Here is a 25,795-nt window from a genome sequence, read left to right as displayed (position 1 = left end):
CAAAAGATCTGTACTCATCCTTAAGCTTTACCTTTTCAATTGCGTTGTCGGTACAATCCTTCTGTTATTTATTTCTGATTTGCTGGCTATTGTGCCAAGAGTTTCTCCAACCCACGTGATAATCGACAAATGATGTTTATGGTCACTGCCTGTCGAATGCCCTACTTCCAGAATTAGGGTATGCAGTATGGCAAGTTGCACAGTCGTAGCCATTGGATGTGCAGGCACTACTATACGGGTGGAAAAGATCTACCAGCTGCCCCTGCCCACCATGTCTAAGCAAAATGAACAATTACTTTTAATGTTATTAGTTTTTTATTGTGCCACTGCCTCAGGTTTCTCTTATGTCTGTAACAAAGTGTTACAGAACTACAGAACATAAACTTCAATGAAAATATTCTTGCAAAATGATAGGGAAATAAAAAAAATAAAAAATGTCAGCTAGCTATAGCAGTCTTCTGGGAACCATTTATGGTAATGGTAGCTTGGGGGGTTCATTATGCAAATTAGTGAGAACAGTAAGGGGAATCATGAGGTCAAGCAACTTGAGATAGCCAGGCCCTTCTTCTGATAGCTTCCATTCCATGCTGGAAACAGTTCTGAGCTGTGGGAAAGACCAAGTGACCGCAGTAGGTGGGGCTCTCATAGTGGATAATGTTACCCTTGCAGGGCGTGTGCTTTTTGTGGCTTGTCAAGAATCACTGCGTTTGGACTGCAAATATCGATTCTTTACAGTCTGTTTAGATGCAGTGACCTTACTAGAGAGATCTGACTCGGATATGGACCACAATGAAAGAGGAGAAGAAACTCTACCGTTCTGGGCATGCATCACCCAATACCAATATGCATTAAAATGCTTTTTTTCTGCGTATTTATGTAGCTGTAGAAGCGACGTGCCTAGTTACAGAATATTTACATCCTGCCACCTGACTCAGCAAAGCCAAAGTGGGGTCAATTAAAAAAAATATAATTTCTGTCCATTTTGGGCGGCAAAGGAAGGCTGTTTATTCCCTTCTCCTGCTGCACGCCCACCGATTGAGTCTGCTAATGGAATTGATCAGAATCCTGTTTTGCATGAGAACGCCCCCCTACAAAAGGTGGTGGTGAAAGGCAGTGTGCCCCCACCAATCAGGAATTTCCAAACTGTAGAACACACTACCCATGATGACGTGTGCGCCGTGCCTACTGCGGGGCTCTACTCGCTTCTCATCGACGTCCTCCGAACCATTTTTTTTATTTTCCATTTCAATTAATACAGTCGATTTCTTGAAAAATATGTGGCTAAATTATTTTGTCTATGTGCCTTTTTGAATATATTCTTTCAGTTGTTAAAATCACTTATTCCTAGTACACCGATTCATCTTTTACAAATTCAAGTTTTGTCAAAGTTATTTCTCATAATTCCCAATTACACAAGTCGTTTGAATGCCGACACACGTTTCGAGGCATGATCCAATCTTTCCTGATTGCCACCACATTGTGTTGAAAGCAATTACCATTCATTTTGCGTTTGAGACTGTAGAATGTATTTTCCACATGAGATGTCTTAATTTGTACATATTTTATTGCGGCAGAATAAGGCTTGGTAAAATGCCAAAGCTGTAACCGAGACCCCTAATTCGTGTTGCTCTGTAATGAAACAAATTAAGTGCAAGCTGAGAGTCTCCGTCTGATCCTAAGAATGTACTGTCATATGGTGTTTCTAAATGTGACTGTGCAGGTGTCTGCATAAAGGTAGGATTGGAGGAGTTTAATTAAAACTCAGCTGCTACAAGGGAGTTTGTTCAGTCCTGGCCATCTGTAGGCTTAGAAGTGCTTATCCCTCCCTCCCCCCACCTACCGCAGGGAAGGTATTGTAAATTGAAATGCACTGTTGGTGCACAGAGCTATTTACAGCAAGTTTAAACCTGCTACAGAACAGTAAAACACACCTCGTCTTGCTGAGACGAGTCGGAGATTACAGGAGCCAATTAGGAATGTAAATCTTAAAGAAGTACCACCTAACTACATGGTCGTCAGTTCACTAAAATGCCAGAGGAAGCGGAACTGACGTCACACATCCTTTGACCTTCATTTTCACTCACACTCACTCACATGCTTAAACATATGGACATACATTCACACAAGTGGCGGCTACTAGAAAACAGAAGTGGTGAGCCTGGAAGGGATATGGGTTGCAGAGAAAAAAAAGAAAATATATCTTACCTGCTGGCAGCCGCCTCTTCTCCATCCTCTTCTGTTCCTGGCTCCGGGCAGCAGACAGGCTCCCAGAGTGTCCTAGGCCAATCATGACGCTGCTGTCATTCTGGTAAAGGTATTACCTAAGTGAGAGGTGTGAGCGGCCTGGTTTGCCGCTCAGACACGGCTGGCCAAACTGACATGCGCACTTATCTTGCCCACCACTTCTCTTCTTTGCTCTGCCAGACAGCCCAGCCATGCCTATCACCGCCCTAGACTAGCTCTATTTAAAAATGATGATAACATTGCATCTGATAGATACTTCTAGATGCAGATTCCTTACCTTTGAATTCCTCAGGCGTCAGACTGTATCCGGAAACTTGTGTGTGAGCAGTACCCCTTTCGTAAGCAGTAGTGTGGCTCCATTCTGCTCCGCTTGACGTCAGCCGCATCGGTAGCGTTGGTAATGGCATCGTGGTCACCTATATAGGTGCCACCCAGGCGCGCGAATGTCAGTACTTTTCACTTTTCTATGCCAGAAGTGCAAAACCATGAGTGACAGACAAGAGTGTGTGTCATAACGAGGGCCCTGAGTCCAAAGAGCGGGGAGGGATGGGTGGGTCTATAAAGAATCTGTAGCTGGATATTGTCTCTACCAGATAATGCGTTACAGAAGATAAGTAACTTGGTCATCTGATAGAGACATCCAGCTGCAGATTCCTTACCTTTGGATAGATATCCAAGCCGTACCATCCTGGTTTTGGACTGTGGACAGATTTCTCACACAAAGAAGTCCCGCAGGACCGAACAAGCAAAATACCCATCTTTGCGGACCTGATTGTCCAGGCAGTAGTGATTGGCAAATGTGTGCAATGATGCCCATATTGCTGCCTGGCATATGTCCAGGACTGGGACAACCAGAGCCAACGCCGTGGTTGCAACCTTCCCCCTGGTGGAATGAGCTCATAAGCCCTCAGGGGGCTGCTTCCTAGCCAGGGCGTAGCAGATCTTAATGCAGAGAATGACCCAGTGGGAAATGGTATTTTTTTGCACTGCCCAACCTTTTTAGCTCCCACGTAACCCACAAAGAGTTGGTCGTCCACCCAGAAAACTTTTGTGCGATCAAGGTAGAACGGCAGTGCTCTTTTTGGGTCCATACAGAGGGGACACTCCTCTTCCTTGGAAGGACGCGGGGGAGCAAAAAGGTGGGTGGTGTGATTGATTAACCCAGATGGAATGGGGTCACCACCAGTGGCAAAAATTAAGCCTGGGTGTGACGCACCACTTTATCTGCAAAAAACATATATAGAGGCTTGGATGAAAATGCCTACAGCTCACTCACCCACTGGGCCGACGTTATTGCCACCAGAAAGGCTGTTTTGATTGTAAGCGGCCAGAGGGAGCAATCATGCAAAGACTCTAAAGGAGCACACATAAGAAAGGTGAGACCCAAATTAATGTCCCACTGTGGCATATCCTTTCAAGAATCTATTTACAAAAGGTGATTTAAACAAAGAGTGTTGGTCTAGCAGGCGCAAGAAAGTGGACAGAGCAAAAAGATAACCCTTGAGAGTACCCAACGCAGAGCCCTGCTAGACAAGGGTAAGAATGAAAAGAACAATAGTAGTCAAATAGTAAGAAAGAGGGTCAATAGACCTATCAGTGCAATACTTTACCAATGGCAGGTGTATACCATCTTAGTGGAGGGCCTCCTGGCCTCAAAAATAACCTCACATGCTTCAGCCAGAAGGTCTAAACTGTTGCCCCTCAGTCGGCATGGATAGAGGCGAAGGGCTAACAGATTTGGGTGGAGAACCCTCTCCTACTGCTCCAAAAGAAGATCATCCAGAAGGGTCAGCCTGGTTGTTCTTGATCTTCTTGAGAACTCTGGGCAGAAGTGGTATGGGTGGAAAGGCCTCCCAGAGGCCTAAGCTCCTCTGGTGACAAAAAGCATCGCCAAGCGATAGCCGCCTTGGAAACTCCAGCGTGCAAAACTGCTGACATTGTGCGTTCTCTTCAGAGGCTAACAGATCTAACCAAAGCTCTTCCCACTGCTAAAAGAGACCTTCCATCACCTCCGAATGGAAGATTAGTCCTTACCTGCATGGAGGGCAACTCCAGTCCGAGGCACGGAGTCGACCCTGGCACTGGCTCCACAAAACCGTGCCTAGAACATCAATGTTACCTTGTTCACCGCTGGATGACAGTCAAGGCAAAGATTAAGTTCACTTAGTCTTTTTCTTATGCCTCTTCCCCAAGTGTCCCAAACCTTGAGTGGGAGGAAGAGGACCTTGTCTTCTTTGATCGGGACAGGGATCTCCGCTGAGTCTCACTGACTGATGTCAACTGCCGGGCCGCAAGGAGCTTCATAGCACGCACCCGAAAGGCCTTTGGAGCCATGGCCCTACAGTCCGAGCACAACTTCGATTCTAGGTTGTGCTCGAGACACCAAAGACATACGAGGTGGGGGTCGGTTAGAGACATGGCATGGTGACAGGCACAACACAGTTTGAACCCTGTCTTCCTAGAAGACATCCTTCAACACACAGAAAATGTTTTTGTCAACAAAAAGTAAAAAAAAAACCTGCCAAAAAGCAACAGAAGGGTAACTTTTCCCTGATCAAAGCTTAACTGGCAAGTAAAGAAAAGAACTGACATTCGCGCACCCGGGTGGCACCTATATAGCTGACAGCAAAATCATAACCAACGCTAACGATGCTTACGACATCAATCAGAGCCGGATGGAGCCACTTGACGGCACGAGTAAGGGGTACTGCTCACGCAAAAGTTTCCAGATCCAGCCTAGGGAATTCAAAGGTAAGGAATCTGCAGCTTGGTATTTTCTCTACCATATCATTTGTTACAGAAGGTATGTAACTTGTTTGTTATTATAATTTTATTTCTCGTTTTTGTACTGCTCAGAGAGCAGTGGGGTGACACTTCACCTTAATGGTGGAGCCGCCGCTAATTCACACATAATCGCTCTGTCACATGAACTCACTCTCACCAGCAATCACGCACACAACTGACATTTTAAAGCATATCTTTTACTTACCTCAGCAGCCAAGTATTGTCATATTCTAGCTAATTGTACTCCCTTTTAATTACACTAGTGTAATATTAAATTGACAAAAAACAAGGAGAGTGGAGCACCAACTGAAGTCCAAAAGGACGAGCAGCTGCGTGTTCCAGAAAATATTTTGCAACCTGTGACTCGAGGGGTCGCAAAGACAGTTACCAGGGGTAACTGCGACCCCTGCAGAACCCTAAATGACTTAATTACAGGATTTGAAATGCTGGATCAGCAGAGCTCAACGGGCTTAATCATATAAATTAAACTGATGTGAGGAAGTTTTATATTGGTGCCGATACATTTTGGAGGGGTTTCATTTTGTAGGGGCATTTGCACTGATGTTGAAAAATATTTGTCCCTGTAAGTCGGTGCAAATGCCAGTTCAAGGGGTTGTGAAAATTGTTCAGTACTGGTGCAAAATATGGATCTCTATAGTTAAATATGATCTGGCCTACATGATTTAGAATCTTTAACTAACCAAATATCACAAAATCGCTGAATTTTCTTTGGATACCAGTATTTGGGTATTTACCAACTCACTGAACACACTACCCATGACCGACAAACAGTGTGCAATTTATGGTCTGTGTCGCCACTGATTCACTGAGTTACTCACTGATTCACTGGCAACTCAGAAAGACGAAAAGGCTTTGTTAGCTGTACTGGTATTCCGATCTGGGACCTGCTGGTCTCTAGTTGAGTAACAAGAGCACTGAGCTCTCAAAGTGACAGAAGTTGCTTTGCTACATTCTTCATAGGGAACAAACAGTGGCAAAGCCAATAGGTCTGACTATTAAAAAGGTGAGTTTGGACGTATTGTCTTTGACTATGCTTGTTTATTTTTACTTTGCAGTTCTACAATGGCTGTTGGCCATTTTGGAACTATAAAGTAAAACAGCCAGAACGACTGCCGGTGCATGACGACACATGCACCCTCACTGCAGGCATCTTGGAATGGTTCTGAGACCATTCCACTTGACTAATAAGAAACAGAACCAATGGCATCTTCAAATGACAGTTTATTTTTGTGGAAGAGGGAAACATATCATGACTACATAAGAAAAAATAGCTTACAGACAATCACGCAGATCAGGAGATCACCTTTGAACTACAGGCAGAAGGGGAAAGAGGACCAGATAATTAGCCAACCTGTTATGTTATCAGCATTTGCTCAGTCCCTTCGCCTTTCAGTGCATTACTGAAGTGCTTTCCTGATCTAGATGCCCTTTTCATAAAGTTCTGGAATTTCCATTGCTATATTGTACATGGTTAGCGTTGATGTGTTTAACGTCCATTTTATTAATGGTTTACATTGGTTAATGTGACAGTAAAGTGAGTTTGAACCACATAAAAATATTTCAAGTGTGTTTTATGTATTGGTGGGTGTGCCAACGGACGTTACCATTTTTCGTTGAGTTGTGCGGCCAGTGGCCCATTGTTTGACTTATGCAGATTATTTTCTAGGAAGAAACCGCTAACCAGGATTATTGAAATGATGATGTAGTGTGCTCATGAGAGTGTGGTATGTTTAAGCTTATTTAATCTAAATGATTTTAAGATTTCTGTTGGTGTCATGCGAAAACGATTCTGCTGATTTGTCAGCATTATACAACTATATGGCTTTGGAGCACATATTTTCTAAATGTATTTCATAGCAGTATTGGGTAATTGAAATGCTATTGGGTGCCTGCCGATAGCTGTTTATTGCACATAGAGTTGTTGTGGGTTAAGAACATGTCTATTCTGCAGTGGTTGGTTGGTGGTATGATGTCTTATTTTCTGATGGATACTCTATCTGACCCTATAATCCTCACCTTAGAATACTTCCCATGTTGTATCCAGAAATCTTGTTAGCAATGCTCCTGTGTGTGACTAGGTGGCCCCTGCAGCTCTACGCTGGCTCCGAACTGCCCCGGAAGTGATCTTCTTTGAGCGCCGGGACACTTCTGTCAATCAACCAAGCGCTTTACAAATCCCAGTGTTTGATTGATGGAGTGGAGCCACATACATGTGCCACTCATGCACACTGAAATCAATTCCTTATAACATAGATTCAGAGCTCGCTCTGCTCCAGCACTCGTTGTCCTTTCTACAACTTCCAGGATAATAATCAGTGTGCTAGGGAATGATTTCCTCTCCAATACAACAGGCTATAAACCATGGCCTGACTGAAGAAAGCAGATGCAAGTCAGAGAGATGTGTATTTGGTGTCTGGGTTTGAGGCATGACTCAAAGTCATGATTAGTAAGCCCTTATTCACCCTAAGGCAATCCGGCACCGGAAGTCGCAACTGTAGGTCGCCGAACATCAAAAGAAGTCAAAACTTTTGCATAAGTTCTGCTTCCACTCCACATCTAGCGTGTGGAACCTTTCAGTCCAGGGTACCTTTCTTCCAAGACATCTACGAGGCAGTCGAAGAACTTCAGTAAGTCCAAACGAAGTAAAAGAGTAAGTATAAAAAAGTGAAGTAGGACTTGACCTCATCCTGCCATTCTGTGTCCAAGGAGAGGTTGTGACTGAGTCACGCTGTTAATCAATCTTCTTTGGGGTCCCTGAGCATGGGGCCGAAACCCGTCTGATCTCAATGTGACCCGAGTTTCCCAGGCTAGCGGCGATACAACAGCCAATTGAGATCTTTAAAGAGGCTGTGCCATGCTGCAGATTTTCAGTGCTTTTCCAAACTCCCTTTGGCACGCTTTTGAGTCCAAAGAATCCTCAGGGCTCTTCAGTCAATGTACCCCAAAGGGCCTTCCAGGGTGCCTACTGGCCTCTTGAGAACCCTTTCCAGATCTAGTACTGACTCTGGCAATGATGCCTACACTGGCACTTTGACCTGAGCTGGACTCTACTCATCGTCAGCGCAAGAAAAAGATCTGATTCGGATTTTGATGTCTGACCCAAATTAACACCAGTCAGACCTCGACTGATGACAGGCTACAAAATCACTAAAGCACAATCAGTCATTATAGGGCCTGATTCTGCACAGATTTTTTCTTCAGGGCAGTCACGCCAACAGAGTCTCCATTATCTTAATCGGTCTGATTCTGAACAAGGTACACCACCAGAGAGAAATGATGATGGTGGGTTTGAGGATGGTGATCCTCTGACTCTTTATAATTTTGACAATTTCTGTGTGGATTTAGTAGAGGCAAGTGGGCTCGATACTCCCCCTGATATGGGGCTGAACTGGCAATTTAGCCATCTACTGAAGAGAGTGCGTCATTTGCAGTTGTGGTCCGACTGACAGCTGAGCTCCTGAATGTACAGTTGCTTTCTGTCAAGATCAAAATAGTGAGAATGCATGTGACCAAAGATCACAGACCCGCACCCGTTGACGCTAATTTTCTCACTAAGCGCCCTAATTCAGAGAGCCTAGTGATGCAGACATCAACCAGTGAGGCTAACCTCAATTCTTTGCCAATGACTCTCCCAGGTAGGTAGTCAAAGAGGATTGAGGCTTTTGGTAAACAAATGTTCTCTTCAGCCAGCCTTGCACTAAGATTTGACAACACTGTCTCTTTGTTGGGTGATTATGCACATGTCCTTTAGGACATCGCAAGTAAGGTCTTGCTGGTGGACCCAGAAGACCTTAGGTCTTCTTTGGTTCAAATAATTCATGATGGATAGGATGCAGTTAAGTACATGTTTGTGCAGTCCATAACACTACCCACCAGGGAGGAAGGATGGCATCATGCATGAATGCGTTCTTTGGAGTTCTCTGGATGCATTCAAGCTTCTTTTATGGATATGCCCTTTGATGGCTTACAAATTTTTGCAAAAAATCTGTTCCTTTCCTCAAGTGTTTTAAGGACCGTAAAACCTACGGTACGCTGTATGGAACTGTTGACCCCCGGCAAGCAGTTCCTGCATCAGTTAAAAAAAATGTTTGTACTTATCTGAGGGGTTGGCTTACTGAGTGCCAGTCACCCCAACTACTACAGCAATCTCCTCAGTCCTTTCGAGGCCAGAGACTGAGGTCTGGCGGACATTGCACAGGTGATGTCACCTAGGGCAACTACCTCTAAGCTGCTTGAGTTTGCCTTTAGTGGTGAACACCCATCCTATTGAGGCAGAATTCGGTTTTTCTTCCCAGGATGATTATCCTTCATGACCTACAGATGGGCCATAAAGATTGTTCAGTACGATTAAGTCCTATTATTTGTCTGCTCCACCACATCTTCCTGTGACATCTGATAGACTATTAGCGGAGTACTCTTCCATTTTGATGCATGAGGTGTGAGTATTGCTCTTTAAGGTTATTAAGAGGTGTCCACACTCTGAAAGAGGAGATGGCTATTACTATTGTTATTTCCTAGTGCTGAAAAAGGACAGAGTCCTCCAGCATAAATTGGACCCAAGACTGTTTGCTGGAAAACAAATTCAAAATGCTCATGCTGGCCTAGTTTTTGGCCTCTCTGGAACTAGGAGACTGGATTCCTTGGATCTGCAGGATGTGCATTTCCATATACGCGTCCTGCAATAAACCTACTGTTCATGGTCGGCCAGAAGAATTCCCGATTTGCAGTGCTCCCCTTTTGCCTCACTAGTGCCCCTCAGGTGGTCATGAAAGTGATGACTGTTGTCGCTGGACACCTTCAGAGGCTGGAGATGCCAGTCTTCTCCTTCTCGATGACTGGCTGCTAAAGGTGGGCTAACCACAGTCAGACTTAGACTACCGCCAGATGACATCAGACTTCTTAACATTATTGGGGTTCAACATAATGAGCCAAAATGGCACTTGCCTACTTCCCAGATGTTGACATTTATTGGGGCTACACTGGACGCAGTGCAATGCATGGTCTTCCCTCCACTGCAGCGAGTCTGGAACATTCATGCTATCATCCTCATGTTTCAGCCTCAGTCCTGATTCTTTGTGAGAGCAGCTCTGAGGCTTCTTGACCTGTTAGTCTGCTGCAGTTTCCTGTCAACTATGGCAGGCACCATATGTGGGCTCTGCAATGGGATTTGAAGTCTCACTGGGCTTTTTGTGGAAATATGACAGATGCTATCCAGCTTTCAGAAGGGACAGCCCATGATGTGTAGTGGTGGCTGCTAGCGTGCTATTGGTACAGCAGGAGGCTTATCTCCCCTCCCTAATCATGGTGACAGTGGTGACTGATGCATCGACTACTGAGTTGAGGAGGTCACCCGGGGGAGGTGGAGATCAGAGAATTCTGTTCTCTGGTGGAAGCCCAGCTCTATATGAGTCTACTAGCGCTTCGGGCCATTCCGGGGATAAAAGCCTTCCTGCCACCCATCAAGGGGAGGCTGTTGCTGGTTCTCACAGGCAATACTACCACCATGCAATACTTCAGCAAGCATGGTGGAGTGGGTCCTGTGGTGGGAGGATCTGTGCCTTAGAGCTAGCAGGAGCATCAGGACATTTCTGTGATTGTGAACCACCAGGCAGCGTTCTTGAATGCAGGAGTGGACGAGTCAGTAAGCAGCACCTGGTGGATCATGATTGGTACAATACAAAAAAGGGTTTATGCTGTTCCTCTCGTAAACAATGCTAGTTGGAGACACAAAGTGGCTGGATCTCACTGTACCCTATAAAGGGCATAAGTGGTGATCCATATGTTGGATCATAATGCCCCTACACACCCTTTAAGGTGTCATGCTTCATCATCTGGGCTGCTCCTCGTTGGGCGACGGTGCAATCCCCAACGAGATCCCTGAAAAGGGGCTCTTTGTTGGAGATCTTCTATCCAACTGCCGTATGGTGAAGTGCGGGTATGGGGCCGTTGTTGTGTAGATGCAGTGAAGTGAAGTAAAATAATACTGGGAGTACCTAGAAGGACAGCATTTTTATTCTGGGGGTCTCCTGTCCTAATTAAAACCAGTGTACAAGGCACTTGCCCGAAAAGTTTTCGTACGTATTCATGTCCTTGTTAAAGTGTGTGGGTCAACATGTTTTTTGCCAACGGTGTATTAACCCTGCGATTCTTCAGGACCTATGTAAAAAAAAAAAGCTATCTACAATTAATGGGAAAAAGGCAAACAAAGTTTTGCACATCAGGGTTAATCTTTTACCCCAAATCTTCTTTTAACCTGCCTGGATCTACCTGTTGGGGGAGAAGAAGGCGTTAGAGGGAAAAGATTCTCATTTTTTTTTTTGTAAAACAATTTTTATTGCAGAGCTATACATGTGACACATCAACAGTTTGTACATCGTAGTTGCAGGCTCGGTCCCCACCACCATATGATACACAGCCATTTAGCCCTCAACCCGGAGGTCGGGCGGCGATTCTCGTGGTCCTGGTATTCTCATAGGTGTGCTGGTTCTCGTAGGGGGAGGATAGTTCAGTTGCCTTCTGCTTCATGTGTTTATTCTCCTCCTCCCGCTCTACCCCCCATATTAATCGTTGTATTATGTCAATGCTCATGCTGAACTGCGCCCCCCTCCCCACCCTCACTGTGTGTCTACGCCTATGTCTGGTGCTAGTACCTATAGTTACGGCAGTGGACGGAGGAATTTCACGTGCTACTCTGTATGTGTGTGTCTGGTACCAGTGCTGGGTGAACGATGGGTGCCAGTGGAATTGGTGGGCCTTCTGTCTCCTCCCCTTCTAGTTCCTCTAGTGTAGTGTCCCTCAGAGCCTGGACCAACGCCTCCCACGCCCTCGCCGCATCCTGCGCTTTCTCGTCAGAACTGCGGCGGGCCAGTTGGTATCTGATCGTACTCTCTGCCGTTGCCCACTTCAGGAATTCGTTCAGCCATCTCTTGTGTGTTGGTCCCACCTTTGATTTCCATCCCTTGGTCAGCTCCCGTTTGGCTAGGAGCAGTCCCATGTCTATGAATTTGCTTGTGAGCTTGTTTTTGCGTGTGTGTGGGAACCAATGAAGGAGTGTGACCTCATTGTCGTAAAGCAGTTCCCTGTCCGTTACTGCGTTCAGTGTGTCACCTATCTCATTCCAATATTCCTGTATGTGAGGGCACCCCCGGAGCATATGAAGTAGATCTGCCTCTATGAGGCCGCATCTAGGGCAAGCTGCGTCTGCTACTCCGAAGTATGTTGCTACTTTGTTCGGGGTTAAGTAGGCTCTGTGGAGGATGTACAGGTGGATAAGTTGGAAGCGCTCATTTCTGGTACTTTTCTTAGCTCTGCGCACTAGTTGGGACCATGTTGTGTCAGGGATTTCTTTCTGCAGGTCTGCTTCCCACTTCATTTTAAGTGGAGTGAGGGGTTGAATGTTTTCGGAAGATAATCGGGAATAGAGGCATGTGACTGCTTTAAATGTACCCGCCGCCATCATTGCGTATTGGCACACCAGTGTTGTCTTTGGCTCGATCAGCCCCTCTCCTCAGTGTGCTTGTATGGCCCTCACTACTGCTGCGTGTGTTAAATAGTCGCCCCTTGGAAGGTCGTAGCGCTCTTGAAGTGTCTGAAATGGTACCAGAACTCCGTCGTCATAGAGGTCCCCTATCATTTGTAAGCCTGCCTCCTCCCAGTCCTGTAGTCCCGACCAGTTCCCCCCATGGGGTAGCGCCGTCACCATACCCAGTGGGATTTCGGGCGCATATGGGTGCATCGGCCCTGCTCGCTTCTGCGACCTGTTCCAGCATAGCCGAAGCGTTCGTTCCTCCAAAGATAGTCCCTTGAGTATTAAATTCTGTTGCAGAGTAATGTATGCCAGGACATGGCGGGGTATCCCTAGTTCCCTATCATGTTCCGGACCCCGATAAGCTCTCGCAACCTCTTGCGTAAAGTATTGTAATTGGGCCGCCAGGTAGTATAATTCAAAGTCCGGGACCGCCATGCCACCCTCGTCTTTCGAGCGGGTCAGCGTCGCCAGTGCAATTCTACGCCTGCCCGCTCCCCACAAAAAGGAGATTACTAACGACTTAAGCCGTTTAAAGGTTGCTCCGGGTATCCATACCGGGAGGGTCCGGAAAAATATAGCAGCCTTGGGAGGGCTATCATTTTCAGCAGTGACACTCGACCCGTCATGGATAGGGGCAGGGTTGCCCAAAAGGTCATACTGCTCTGTAAGGCTCTGATGCAGCGTCCAATGTTGCCGTCCAATAAGTCCGCAGGGTCATGGTATATGTGTACCCCCAGATAGCTCAGGCAGTCGGGCTCCCATCTCAACATCGAGTGGGTTGGGGGATGCGCCTCCTCCTTCCGTAGAGGGAAGAGACAGGTTTTCGCCCAGTTCACCCGTAAACCAGAGATGTCGCCAAAGCATTCTAGCAGTCTCTCGGCACCCGCTACCGCCTCCACGGCATCCTCTAAGAAGAGGAGCAGGTCGTGTGCGTACAAGGAGATAAAATGGCGGGTTCCTCCGGAGGTCAAACCACAGTAGTGGTCGCCCCGTCTGGCAGTCACCGCCAGGGGTTCCACTGCGAGCGCGAATAGTAGGGGGGACAGTGCACACCCCTGTCTGGTTCCTCGGTTCACATTGTATCTTTCTGACACCAAGGCTCCGATCCTCACTCTTGCTTTCGCCGACGCGTACAGTACTTTCGTCCACGCTATATATCCCTCACCTAGTCCAAAGATCCTCATTACTCTATAAAGGTAATCCCACTCTAGGCTGTCAAATGCTTTCTCTATATCGACCGCGAGCACCAGGGGGGTCCGTGCCTCGGGAGGAGGATTATCTATCAGTCTGAGTAGTCTGCGTATGTTGTGCTTCGTGTTTGTGGATCAGTCCTTGCATATGGGACAGCAACCTGGTGGCCAATATTTTGCTGAGATTTTATAATCCGTCGTCAACATAGACAGCGGCCGGTAGGACGCTGGGTCTGTGCTGTCTCGCCGAGGTTTTAAGAGGGGTACCATTATGGCTTCACGCATTGAACAAGGAAGTCTGCCCACCTCCTTGGCCTCATTATAAATTATTTGGAGGCGAGGGGTCAGCTGGTCAAGGTATTTGGCATAAAATTCAACGGGTAGTCCGTCCAGTCCCGGCGTTTTGTTATGTGCCATATGTTTTATTGCTCCCTTTATTTCCGTCAAGTCTATCGGGCTGCCTAGGGATTCAGCGTCTTCCCGAGTCAGTTGGGGCAAATGCAGGTCGGCCAGGAAGGCGTCCGTTGCCGCGCCCCGGTCCACCAGCCTGCTCTGATATAGCCGTTCGTAATAGGAGCGGAAGCAGTCCAGTATATCCGGCTGCGTATGGAGCATGTGGCCCCCACTCCCCTTGAGGGACATAATTGGCTTACTGTTGCGGCTGGGGTTCGCTAGCCAGGCCAGGAGCGTGCCGGTTTTATCACCCTCCGCGAGGGTTCTCGTCAAATACGTTTTATAGTCAAAGCTGCGGAGGCGCTCCACTTCTACCGCCACTGCCTCCCGCGCATCGCTGACTGTACTCTTAAGTTCAGGGTGGTTGGGGCGCTCCCGCTCCGCGTTTCTCAATTTCAGTTCAGCTTTATCCAAATCATCTATCAGCGTCCTGCGCGCCCCCGCAAATTTTCCTATACAGTGTCCCCTCACCACTGTCTTAAATGCATCCCATTCTATAGCCCTAGACGAGGCAGTGTCCTCGTTCTCCACGAAGTACTGCGCGATCCTCTCTCCCAACGCCTCACGGAAAGGTGGGTCATCTAGCGTGTCCGGCCTTAGCCGCCATGTCGGGATAAGTGTGGGTTTGTTCATCCAGTCTAGCGTGAGGAGTAAGGGGTTGTGATCGGAGATCGTTCGTGCTAGATATTCAGTCCGGGCTACTGACGGGAGCACTGTTTGCGAGCAGAGAAAGATGTCGAGGCGGACATGGAGGTCATGAATGCTGGAGTAAAATGAGTAGTCTCGTTCCCCCGGGTGTTGTATCCGCCAAGCATCCGATAAATCCCATTTTCCCTGCCAGTCCGCTCGGTGCTTTGCTAGTCTATACACTGGGGATGCCTGCAATGGTGGGTGTGATCTGTCTAGAGAGGCGTCCGCAATTGAGTTAAAGTCCCCCCCTATCAGCAATGGACTAGTGAAGTAGCTGGCCAGAGTCCTAGAGAGTTTCATAAAGTATGTCGCTTGATCTACATTTGGAGCATATACACTAGTAAGTGCTATGTGTCGGCCTCTAAGTAGGCCCTCAACCACTACAAATCTCCCGTCCGGGTCCACAGTGTGTCTAGTGACCTAGAAAGGGACGCTCGCTCTTATCCAGATCAACACCCCTCTAGCGAAGGCAGAGTATGTAGTGTAATAGAGGTGGCCCCTCCATCTACGCTGTAGCGCCACTCCCTCCTTCCGTGTCAAATGAGTTTCTTGCAGGAATGCTATGTGCACCCCCCTACGGACTAAATAAGAGTGGATTTTGTGCCTCCTTATCATAGTATTCAACCCCCGCACATTCCGACACACATTTCAATGATCCCATATTAGCCATAGCCCCATTGTTTATGAGTCAGTTCAAACTTGGTTGGCAGCCAGACAATAGGTTCGACAACATTTCCCTCCCTCCCAACTGTCCCTACATTCCCCCCCCTTGAACTGAGCCCTGAGCTCCCCCAACTACTCCAGGCTCCCTCCCCCCCAGAATAGGACCTAACTGCAACTGAGTAGTTCCCATCCAAACAGGTGAGCAATCGTGCTCTAAACTTCTATGTGCCCGTGATTAGTATCACGGAAGCCTTATGGGCTCTGGGGAGTGTGAGCTAGTTACCGGCAGTTTCCGATGTCGTCTCCACAACTCCCTCCCGCCATATACAGCACAACTTACGATACTTCAGTCTAACAGCGTCCTGCTCAGGTGTGCATAGAGGCCATTCAGCATGCCATCGCCAGGTGACCCATGGCCATGTCCAGAAGGTCAGCTGCCAATTATCACTTCCGAAGTCTGTGGCGTGATTCTCGGACCTCCAGTTTTGCTCATTTCCGATAATTCAGTCTCCGAGCCCGAACCCCGTTCTTCCGAGCACGATTCTTTCTCCGATCGGAGCAGAGTTGATCCCGAAACATCTTTCACCGCTTGGAGCGCCGCCTGCCGCTCGCCTTCCGTTTGAGATTGCGTTGGTTTCCTGGTGCGCTGTCTCAGCCTCCGGAGTCTCCATGATTTCCTCACCGGTTGATTTCGGCACTCCTCCTCAGCCCTAAATCGTGCTCCATCTGTGCCTGCTTTGTAGGTGTCCCACCAGGCCCAGGCCTCCTCCGCAGTCGCAAAGAACTGTGCCTTTCCATCCACCACTATTATGAGCCTGGCTGGGAACAGCAGAGAGTATTGGATGCCTTCCGTGTGTAGTTCCTTTTTGATGGAGAGGAAAGAGGCGCGCAGTTTTTGTGTTTCAAAAGTGTAGTCCGGAAATAGGGTCACCCTGCTGTTGTCCACTTGGAAGGGCCCTGTTTCCCTGGCCCGCTGCAATAGCCAGTCCCTGTCTTTATAGTGCAACAGCTTGATGACCACTGGGCGAGGAGGCAGGCCCGGCTTAAGGGGTCTGGATGGGACACGGTGTGCTCTCTCCAGAGTGAAGAAGGGGGAGAGGCCCTCAGGGGCCACTACAGTCCGCAGCCAGTCATCTAGGTAGCCCACCATGTCCGTACCTTCTTTTTTCTCCGGAAGGCCCACAAGGCGCACGTTGTTTCTGCGGCTACGATTTTCAGAATCCTCTGCCCGTCTCTCTAGAGCCTGGATGCGGTCCAGCGCTTCGGTGAGGCGTCCCTCCATCGACTTCTGTGCTGGTGCCAAGATCGCAATGGCGTCCTCCGTCTCCTTGACCCTATCCGCTAGTTTTGCATGGTCTGCACGAAGGAGTCCATGACCCGTTGAAACTTGTGCAATATCGTGGTGTAGGGCATCCTTCGTGTCTGTAATCGCCCGGAGAATTGTGTCCTGCATTTGTTGTAGGTCTGTAGGCGGCGGAGGGGTTTCTTCCGGAGGGTCCGTAGCGGGGCTGGCATCTCCTCTCGCTCCCTTCGGTTTCCCCATTGCAGCGTGACAGCAGGGGAGCAGGCAGTGGTGTGTAAAAGGGAGCCCGGCTGCCTTTATGTGGTGCGGCCGTGGGGGTTCTCCGCGGGAGAACCCGGAAGATCAGATCGCGCCCTCCGCCGTCCCAGGGGCCGCTGGTGCGCAGTTTTCGTTGTGGCAACTAGGCCTGTCTCAGGCTGCTTCGCGGCCCCGCCGCTGTACGCCGGGGAGGGCGATGCACCGCGCCCCTCAGGATCCTCCCTCCGCCGAGCTGTTAGTTGACCGGCGCCCCCCTGTCCGTTTGCGCAGCCCCAGGGGAACCGTGATCTGCAACCCTATCAGGGCGTTTCTGGTCTGGTTGGGGGTCCCCCCCTGCCAGGTCCGGGGGTCCTCGCGAGCGTCCCACCAAGCCGTGGACGGCAGCTCCTCTAGGGAGGCCGAGGGCGCAAGGCTCAGCACGGGTTCCCAGGTCCTCTGATGATCAGGTGACGTCGCTCCTCAAAGCCTCCACCAGGCGCGGGCCCCAGCAGAGTCAGGGCAGTCCGGGTCCCCGCCGCGGAACCACCGCCCTCAGGCCGAGGGCCAGTCGGGTCAGCTTGTGCTCCCCTAGGGTCGGGGGGGGCCGCAAGAGCGCCCTCGGCCAGTCCGGCACTCCAGGCCAACAAAGATGCGGTAGGCTCAGCTCACCACCCAGACCGTTGTTGGAGGTCGCGGCGGAGTCGGGGCTCCCAGTCCTGCCACTCCTCAATATCAGGGCCCGACACGTCCTCCAGATTTCCCTCAGCCACCAAGTACCCACAGCGTCCCCCTGCGAGGGCAGGGCGTCTCAGTCCGGCCCCAGGGATAGGGGCAGAGCTGTCGTCCCTCCGGGCAGTAGGGAAACACCCCTCGGCGTCACCTCACGGGCGCTGGTCGCGCGGTTCCGGGGGGTCCCGGCGCGGGAGAGACACCCCCCCAAGTGGCGCCGGCCGCGCCGGAGCAGCAGTAGTGGTCCGCCGCGCCGGTCGGGCACGCTCACTCACCTCGGGGGTAGTAGGCCTCACCGGCGCCGGGGTCTCGATTTTAGCCTTCTGGGCAGGGAGGGGCTGCACCAGGGCAGCGGGGCGCCGAGCCCGGTCCTCCAGCGGCTCCCCTCGACCGCAGGGGGTCCCAGGATTCCGTCGTCGGGCAGTCGCCTCCGAGCACTCCCGGGTCACGCTCCTGGTCTCTCAAGCGGGCTTCAGGGCTCGCGCCTCAGGTCTCTCCGCCATCTTGCGCCTCAGGTCCGCAGCGTGGTTTTGGACCCGTACGTCGCACTCGGTGCAGGAAAAGGCTCTTCCGCGGCACCAGAGCAGGCAGCGATGTGTTGTTGGGGTCACCCGGTAGTTTCACGGGGTTCCCGAGTCTTATGCAGGATAATTTTTGCGGATTACGGGCGGTGGGTTCGGGAGCCTCGTTAGTCTGCCACCATCTCCGCCGGCCGCTAGCCACGCCCCCCAGGGAAAAGATTCTCATGTAACAACTATTCACCAGTACCAACAAAGATTCATGGTGACTCCAAAGCATGCCAATTATGTACTGATGCGAGTGCCAAACGGCGTTCAAGGATAAAATCAAGGTTTAATGCTTTAAAAACAGGTGATTGTCCGCAGTGAGCAAAAGTGAATATTGCCCCTGTGGAAAAACAGTACAGACTGAAGGAAATTATTTATGTAGGACTCACCCACTATTTGTGGTCCCCAGACTTCAACAGTGCCCGGTGGAGCCAAACACAAGGCTCTGCTCCTGTGTACAAGCTGGTAATTGGAGAGATAAAAAATATATATACAAACATTTTAACTAATCCTTAATTGGAGTCCCTGATATACATCACTGAGCTGTCATAGGGAGAGTAGTAATTAGATGTTGGACCGTCTAAATCAATGTCAGTTTTGTTGGGCAGTAGCAACTTTGCTGGGTTGCCTAGTTGTGGGAGTTTAATGTTTCATCACTGTAGGGTTTTACAACATTTGACAACTAATCTCGGTCATCCTAGGGTCTTCTTACATGTTGGTGTATCGTGAATGTAAGTATGTCGTCAATCTGGATGGAGGCAGCATACTCATAGTATGGTGCGCGAAGGTAGCGGCAAACAGGGATTGCTGTGAGGGTAAAGACCCCCTCATTTATACATTGGCTTCCAAAACTTGTTGGATGTGTCTTCTTGATAATGTAGAAAATGCTCAAGCGAGAGTGCGGCAACTAGGAAGCGTTATTTATTTAAACGGTCCCGTCGCGTGAAAATGAATATCCGTTTATGGTAAAGCCTCAGTGTGTGTGCTCGATCAAAACAGTAAGCGTTTGCGCAATGCAGATGGCTGGGTTTAATGATCAAGCTGTGACAACAGTCCGGGTCGAAACTAATTCAGTAGCAGGCGGTGCTCGTAAAGAGCGGTTAACTGGAAACCCAAGAGTGAGATTCCCTTAGTTAATAGTTTTAATCACCTGCTTAAGAGGATCATGAATGGTGCCTCCGTCCTGAGGTGGCACATGGCATCTTCCGATAGTGGGTAGAACCCTGGCTAGATCTTTTTGCCACCGTTGAGAACTCAAAGTCTAAAAGGTTTTGCAGGTTGGTGTTTCTGCAAAGAGAGTCACCAGGAGATGCATTCTGGCTGGAATGGAACACAGGAATCCTGTACACCTTTCCGCCTCTGACCCTTCTGTCCGGACTTCTGAATAAGACCAGGAACAGCAGAGTCCATGTCATCCTAGTGGCTGGGAGTGGGTAAGGAGAGTGACCCTGAACTTCTGGACATGAGCATCTGCCTTCCAGTAAGTTTCCCTCTTTGACAGGATCTCCTGTCGCAGCAGCATGGCAGTGTCCTCCACCTGAATCTACTCAATCTACACCTCCATGTATGGAGATTGAGCTGTGGTAGTTAAATAAGTCAGCCTCGCTGCTAGGCGGCCTTCCACAAAGTCCATTACGCTAATTGTTGGAACAAAGTTCTGTTCTGGTGTTGAGTCCACGAAACAGACCCTTTATACGCCATACTGTCAGCTGTTCTCCTGTTTGTTTTGTCTTTGGTCAGCAAAGCCTAGCTGTGGGCATTGTTGAAGGTTATTGGTCAGCAGCACTTATAGATAGATTTTGTGCCTTAGCTGAACCAACCGTCCTTGTGGTGTATTAAAGGTATGAATCATATGTTCCCTCCCAATTGTTTGTAATGCCATAGCTGAACCTTAACTTGATCTTGATGTTTTTCCTGTGTATATCCTTTGAGCCCATGCACAGCTGTTTGTTTTGTCTTCTGACTCTAAAGACTGTCTGCCTAATTGCAATGAGGTTGTCGTGCAAGCTTGTAGTGCCAGTGAACTATAGGCCATGCTGGTGCAACTACCCAACATCCCATTTTTCCGGACATACTAAGGGTGAGGACTCAGATGCCCTTCTTGCCTACACACATGACTCTCTTTCCCATTGGGCAATCCATCACACTGCAGCATTCTTAGCTTCTTCTCACCCCTTGAAAGAAGAGTAGAGTATTCATTGGCTGAGAGGCCAGTGCAGAAAAGGACCCTTATGTGGTGCATCATTCTCTGCGTTAAGATCTGCTGCACACTACCCACAAAGTACCCTCTGAAAGGTCTGAAAGTCCATTCTGACAGGGTCAAGGCTGGTACTACTGTGTCAGCATGCGGAATGCTTATCCTTGATATCGGTCAGGCAGCAACTTGGGCATCGGTGCTCATGGTCACAAAGCATTACTGCCTTTACAGCCAAGTCTGATGCGAAAGTAATTTTGCCTATTTGCTTTCTGCAGGACATTTTGATCTGAGTCTACTCTACAGACTCTCCACTTTGGGGGGGAGGGAGTATTGCTCTGAGGTGAGAAATATGTGGTTAGATGTTTCCATCTGAAGAACAAGTTACTTACATTCTGTAATTTCTTCTCTGGTGGACACTCTGTCTAACTGCAGATACCTCACCACCCTCCTACCTTCCCTTTCTGTGGATTGGCCTCTTTTTAATATCTCAAGAGATCCCAGGTAAGGGATCAGCACACTGGTGGCAATAATTATTTAAAACTCCACGTCTGAGGGCGCGTAAAGAGTCAATCAAGAAACTGAGGTCATTGTGTAGGGGTGGCACTTATATGCAGCTCCAGTTCTTCACTTAAGAGGTGGTACCGAGCCAGCATGAAGCCACATGGCACCATCTGGAAGTGTGCAGGAGCATTGTTGAGAAAGATTCCAGATCCAGTCTGGCACCTTGGAAATATTCAAAGGTGAGGAATGTGCTGTCAGATAGAGTATAAACTAGAAGGAGATAAGCCATGCAAGGCAAACTGCACAGACCATGCATGTTCATGCTTTAGAAACAACAATGGGCAGTTCATAGTATATTAGCTAAGTCAGAAAACAATATTGAGTGTGTGTGTGAGATAGAAAGAATGATAGCCATTTCAAATGAGTTATGGTAGAATTCTAAGATGTTCAATCTAATGGTGTATGATGAATGTATGTGTTGTATTTTGTGGGGGCAGGTGAAGCCACTACTAACTTGAGTCCCTATTTTATATATTAGTGTGCTGTTTCTTGTTGGGCTGGTTTGTGGTGGGGAAATCAGAAAGGATTTTTGGTGCTTAGGTATTAGTTACTATTCAAGTTTCTTTTTTAATAAGATATATATAAAGACAGGAATACCTCAATAGATTGTGGCTGGCAAAATGACAATAGACTGAGGTATTGCTTAGTAATATGTTATATTGGATAGTGGACATACAGATTCAGTAATGGATTTAATTAGAGCATTATGTGTATGGATAGCTGTGGTTTGCTATTTGGTTGTGCTGGGGTGCACTTTTGTCCATTGCTTAGCCTGGGCTGGCTGTTCACACTGGAGGTCTTTGCTGATGAACTGTGCTGTGCATGTGGGTGTGATATAGGTATAAATTACCTTCGTCTGAATGGTTGATCGGTAGATTGTTGAGAGAATATGGGTGCTAAGCCAGCTTCTGGTGAGGATCCCTGTTGTGCAGTGGAGGCCACCACAAACAAAGGGTGGTGGGTGCGTGGAGGGAACACACGAGCGGGAGCACGGGGGGGCGCACTGCAGGGGTGTTAGAATATATTAAAATAAAATAACTTGCCTGAAGCTGCCGACCACCTCCCGTGTTGTGCTTCCTCTTCTCTTTCTGGTCCTGGCAGCCCCTGGTACAGACTCCCATCCAATTCCTGCACTGCTCTCCTAGGAGAGCAGCGCAGGGAGTAGCCTGAGCAGGCTGAAAAGACGCTCTGCCCGGCCAATGCAGCTGGCTGGAGAAACCTAATTGCACATGTGTTTTTTGGTCGTCCTGAGACGGCCGGCCAAATACATATGAGCACTTATGGAGTAAACATAATACTGCTCCTCCCATGGCTCCTGCACAGCTGGCTCAGAACCAGCAAATGAAAAATATAACGATGCTAGCACACTTTTTTTTTTTGTCCTCATTGTGCAACATTGGGAGCAAGGAGTTGTCGGAGCCCCTCTTTGTCCTTTACCTTCACTGACATGCGGATGGGTCTGGGCAGTTTCCCTACGTAAACTTTAAAGATAGAGGGGTCCCCTTATTTCCATAACTCTGAAGAAGGTTTTTCCGTGAGGGGTTGAGCTAACCTTTCTGGCTACTCTTGCAGGCCTTCACCTGGTTTTACATTGCTAACACATAATCATTGGACTGTGGAAATATTATGCCAACCATTTCTGTTCCAACACTGGCTTCCAGTGAGGAAGCGTATTCTCTTCAAGGTCCTTTGTTTGACCTTTAAGATCTTGAGAGGTATAGGCCCTGAAATTATGTCCCGCTTTCTTTCTTTTTATGTCCCCACTCGCACCCTTCGCTCCCAAGGCCAGGCCTTTGCTGTAGTCCCTAGATACAGGCTCTGCCGTATGGGGGGACGCTCCTTCAGTGTAAAAGCGGCATCAGCTTGGAACTCTCTTCCGGTGGAAGTTCGCCTGCTGGAGGATCTTATGGCTTTCCGGAAAGCCTTGAAAACTTTTCTGTTCTAGTTGCCTCTTTTAGTTTTCAGCTTGTTTTGTTGTGCTTCTCACTTAGAGTGGTCCCTTTAGTATTCCGCTTCTTCCTGTTGTGTTATGTTCCTACTTATGTTCCTTCCTGTCAAATGCGCCAGGACGCTCCTTAGCTGGAGTAGCTGTGCGCACAATAAAAAACAATAACATAGCATAACATAACATAACATTACCAATAGATCATCTGTATTTATCTCAAATGATAGTTTTCCCATATCTCCCAAAATGTATACTTCTTACTAGGTGGTTTCCTTTTATCCAACTTGTATATTTTTAAAACTGAGGCCAGCCATTCTCTATGGAGCAGAGGGGGGGAGTGGGAGGGGGAGCAGTGGAAATTGAGGGTGTCAAATTGTGGTTAGCAACATGTGTGTGGACTCATCAACAAGAGAAAATGGCAAACAGGCAACCTTGGGCAAGTAGTTGCCTCAGAATGCTGTGTTGGATTGTCCCTGACTGTGGAACCTCTGAGAAAAAGGAGCACATGTGTAAACAAACACTCTGTGAGGTGTTATCCTTACATGTTCTTTACATACTCTATCCATTAGAGAAACCTAACCACTAAGGGCTATCTACTGCATGGTTCCGACACGGAATCCCAAACTGTTGCATACATGTTCAGATTGGGTCTACTCCTCACCACTTTTGAGCTGTTCTATGCAAAAGTACCCCTCCAAATCATCCCACGCATCAGTACTGCTTTGAAATCCCTACAGAGTCATCCTATGTATGAGGCAGGTTAGTTGGCCATTACCAAGTATAATGTTAAAACTATGTTCATGTAAGCAGCTCCAGTGACATACGTTGTCTCCTCCATAGGTGCTTCCAAAACGTATGCCCTGATGATGACCCTGTCTAATTTGCATACATAGGGTCGAAATGTTGACATGACACAATAATGCTGTACTGTTTTTATTTGATACTGGAGCATTTCACTTTGTGTCAGAGTGTGTATCAACCACTTGTGCATCCTGAATCAGGCACCAACGCGCTTTACACTAACTTATTTCACTTGCACTGCGTTGTTGCGCCGTTTGGGATCACCTTCTTACTGCTTATTGATTAATATATAAAATTGAAGTATGTGTTTTTCTATTGTTTAAGAAATAAAATTAAAACTGTCTTATTGAGAAAGGGAACCAATATATTGATGGGCAAAGTTACTGTCTCCTTGGAAGTCGAGGTTCACACTTCCCCCTTGAGAACTGATGTTACCTGTGCCGGGAACTTTTTGTCTCTTCAAGGTATAAATTGGCCTTCATGGGACCTGGCAACTCTTCCAGCTGGTGTTGTGTTCTCCGTGCATGGATGTCAATTTGGGGTAGCAAGAGCTAGTAGCTGCTACCTATGACTTCCCTTTGGTACGTCTGTCACTTCCTTTTCTAGCTCTGCTGGTCTCATGTGGAAAGAATGTGATAGTGATAGATTGACCCAGGTCAATGCAGCCCTGTTCAGTTTCGACTTGTGCACTTCTCATAACTTCGTATCAGTAAATAAGGGCTGTTGAGGGGCTAAAGGTTGGTCAAGGGGTTAACTCTCTTGGGTCATCAGGTGGCACAGGGAGAGGAAGCCATTTCTATTACCTGGCATTTTTCTACCTTGTTTTCTTGTATTCTTTCATTAGTCTGAGCATATGTGGGTTCACTTATATCTATGCCTGCATTAAGAACTGCAGCGTAAAACCTTCTGGCTGTTTTGTTTTGTTTCAGCTCTGCTCAGTTCCTGCAGGGCTTAGCAGACATGGCGGATGCACTGCAGACTGGTTTCCCACCAGCTAATCCACAAAGATACAAATCGGTGAGAGAAATGTTCCATCTTCGAAGATCCCTGGATACCATCTCCGAGCAACTCCCTCCTCTGCTAGAGGTGAGAAAGCACGCAGCACAGTCAGGTCTTACTCAAGGGCGGCACATATTCTGCACACCTGGGGGACATATCATGTCATCTCCATCCCAAAAGGTGCATGATGGTCCTCATTAGCAGCGGCATATGTTCACGTTGAGCGTGATAGCTGCCAAACGATTCTGCAAGCCTTCCATCGCTTGTTCTGCAGGCAGTCCACTGCTCTGTGGCATGGGAGAAACATTTCTAGGAGGCAGGCAGCAGGTCACACTTCCCCTGTTACCAGATGTTTCATCGCTCCAGCACATCAATGCCATTGGGCACCAACCAGCCTTGGTTGCATCGGTGAGAGAAGAGCAGGGGCGATATGTCTTCCCTCCTCTGGTTTTTAAGAGCCACTCCTTTTTTATTTGAAGAACATTAGGTTTGTGTTGGAAGCTATGTACACATTCTATTTTATTTAGATGCACTCTTCTTCAAACCAGCGCAGCCATTTAAAATGGAATGTGCACTTACCTTTCAACACAATCTCAATAGGTAGGACTTACACTTGAAGCCTTTAAAGGCTTGCCAAGTTAAAGGTATACACAGTCTAAAAGATCCAGAGTTGAGGTGAAGAAAAGTCAGACCAACTACTCTGGTTCATGAGGTAGAAAGAGGAAAGGAACCACAGACATAGAACACGATCTCAGTATGTTTTTAGGGCAACTGGTACCTCTGATGACAATGACTGGCAATAAGCCAATTTTATACGTCTCTTCATCCAAGGCAGTTTTGTACAGACACACCGTTGCTAGAATAAAATATCAAGGAGATTATTA

At 48.0% G+C, this 25,795-nt stretch overlaps 1 protein-coding gene across 1 annotated transcript in view; it reads left to right on the top strand.

Annotated features, from left to right (window-relative positions):
• The window catches only part of LOC144822741 (uncharacterized), a 2,085,503-nt gene that overhangs the window by 1,703,771 nt on the left and 355,937 nt on the right, over positions 1–25,795 (top strand). The window contains exon 100 of the mRNA XM_078680596.1: positions 24,842–24,998. Within this exon, the coding sequence (XP_078536722.1) occupies positions 24,842–24,998 (157 nt within the window). The remainder of the gene's footprint in view (positions 1–24,841; positions 24,999–25,795) is intronic.

The sequence above is a fragment of the Lissotriton helveticus genome, chromosome 3_1 (assembly GCF_964261635.1).
Source record: "Lissotriton helveticus chromosome 3_1, aLisHel1.1, whole genome shotgun sequence".
NCBI lineage: Eukaryota > Metazoa > Chordata > Amphibia > Caudata > Salamandridae > Lissotriton > Lissotriton helveticus.
This window is presented reverse-complemented; position numbering and strand designations above follow the sequence as displayed.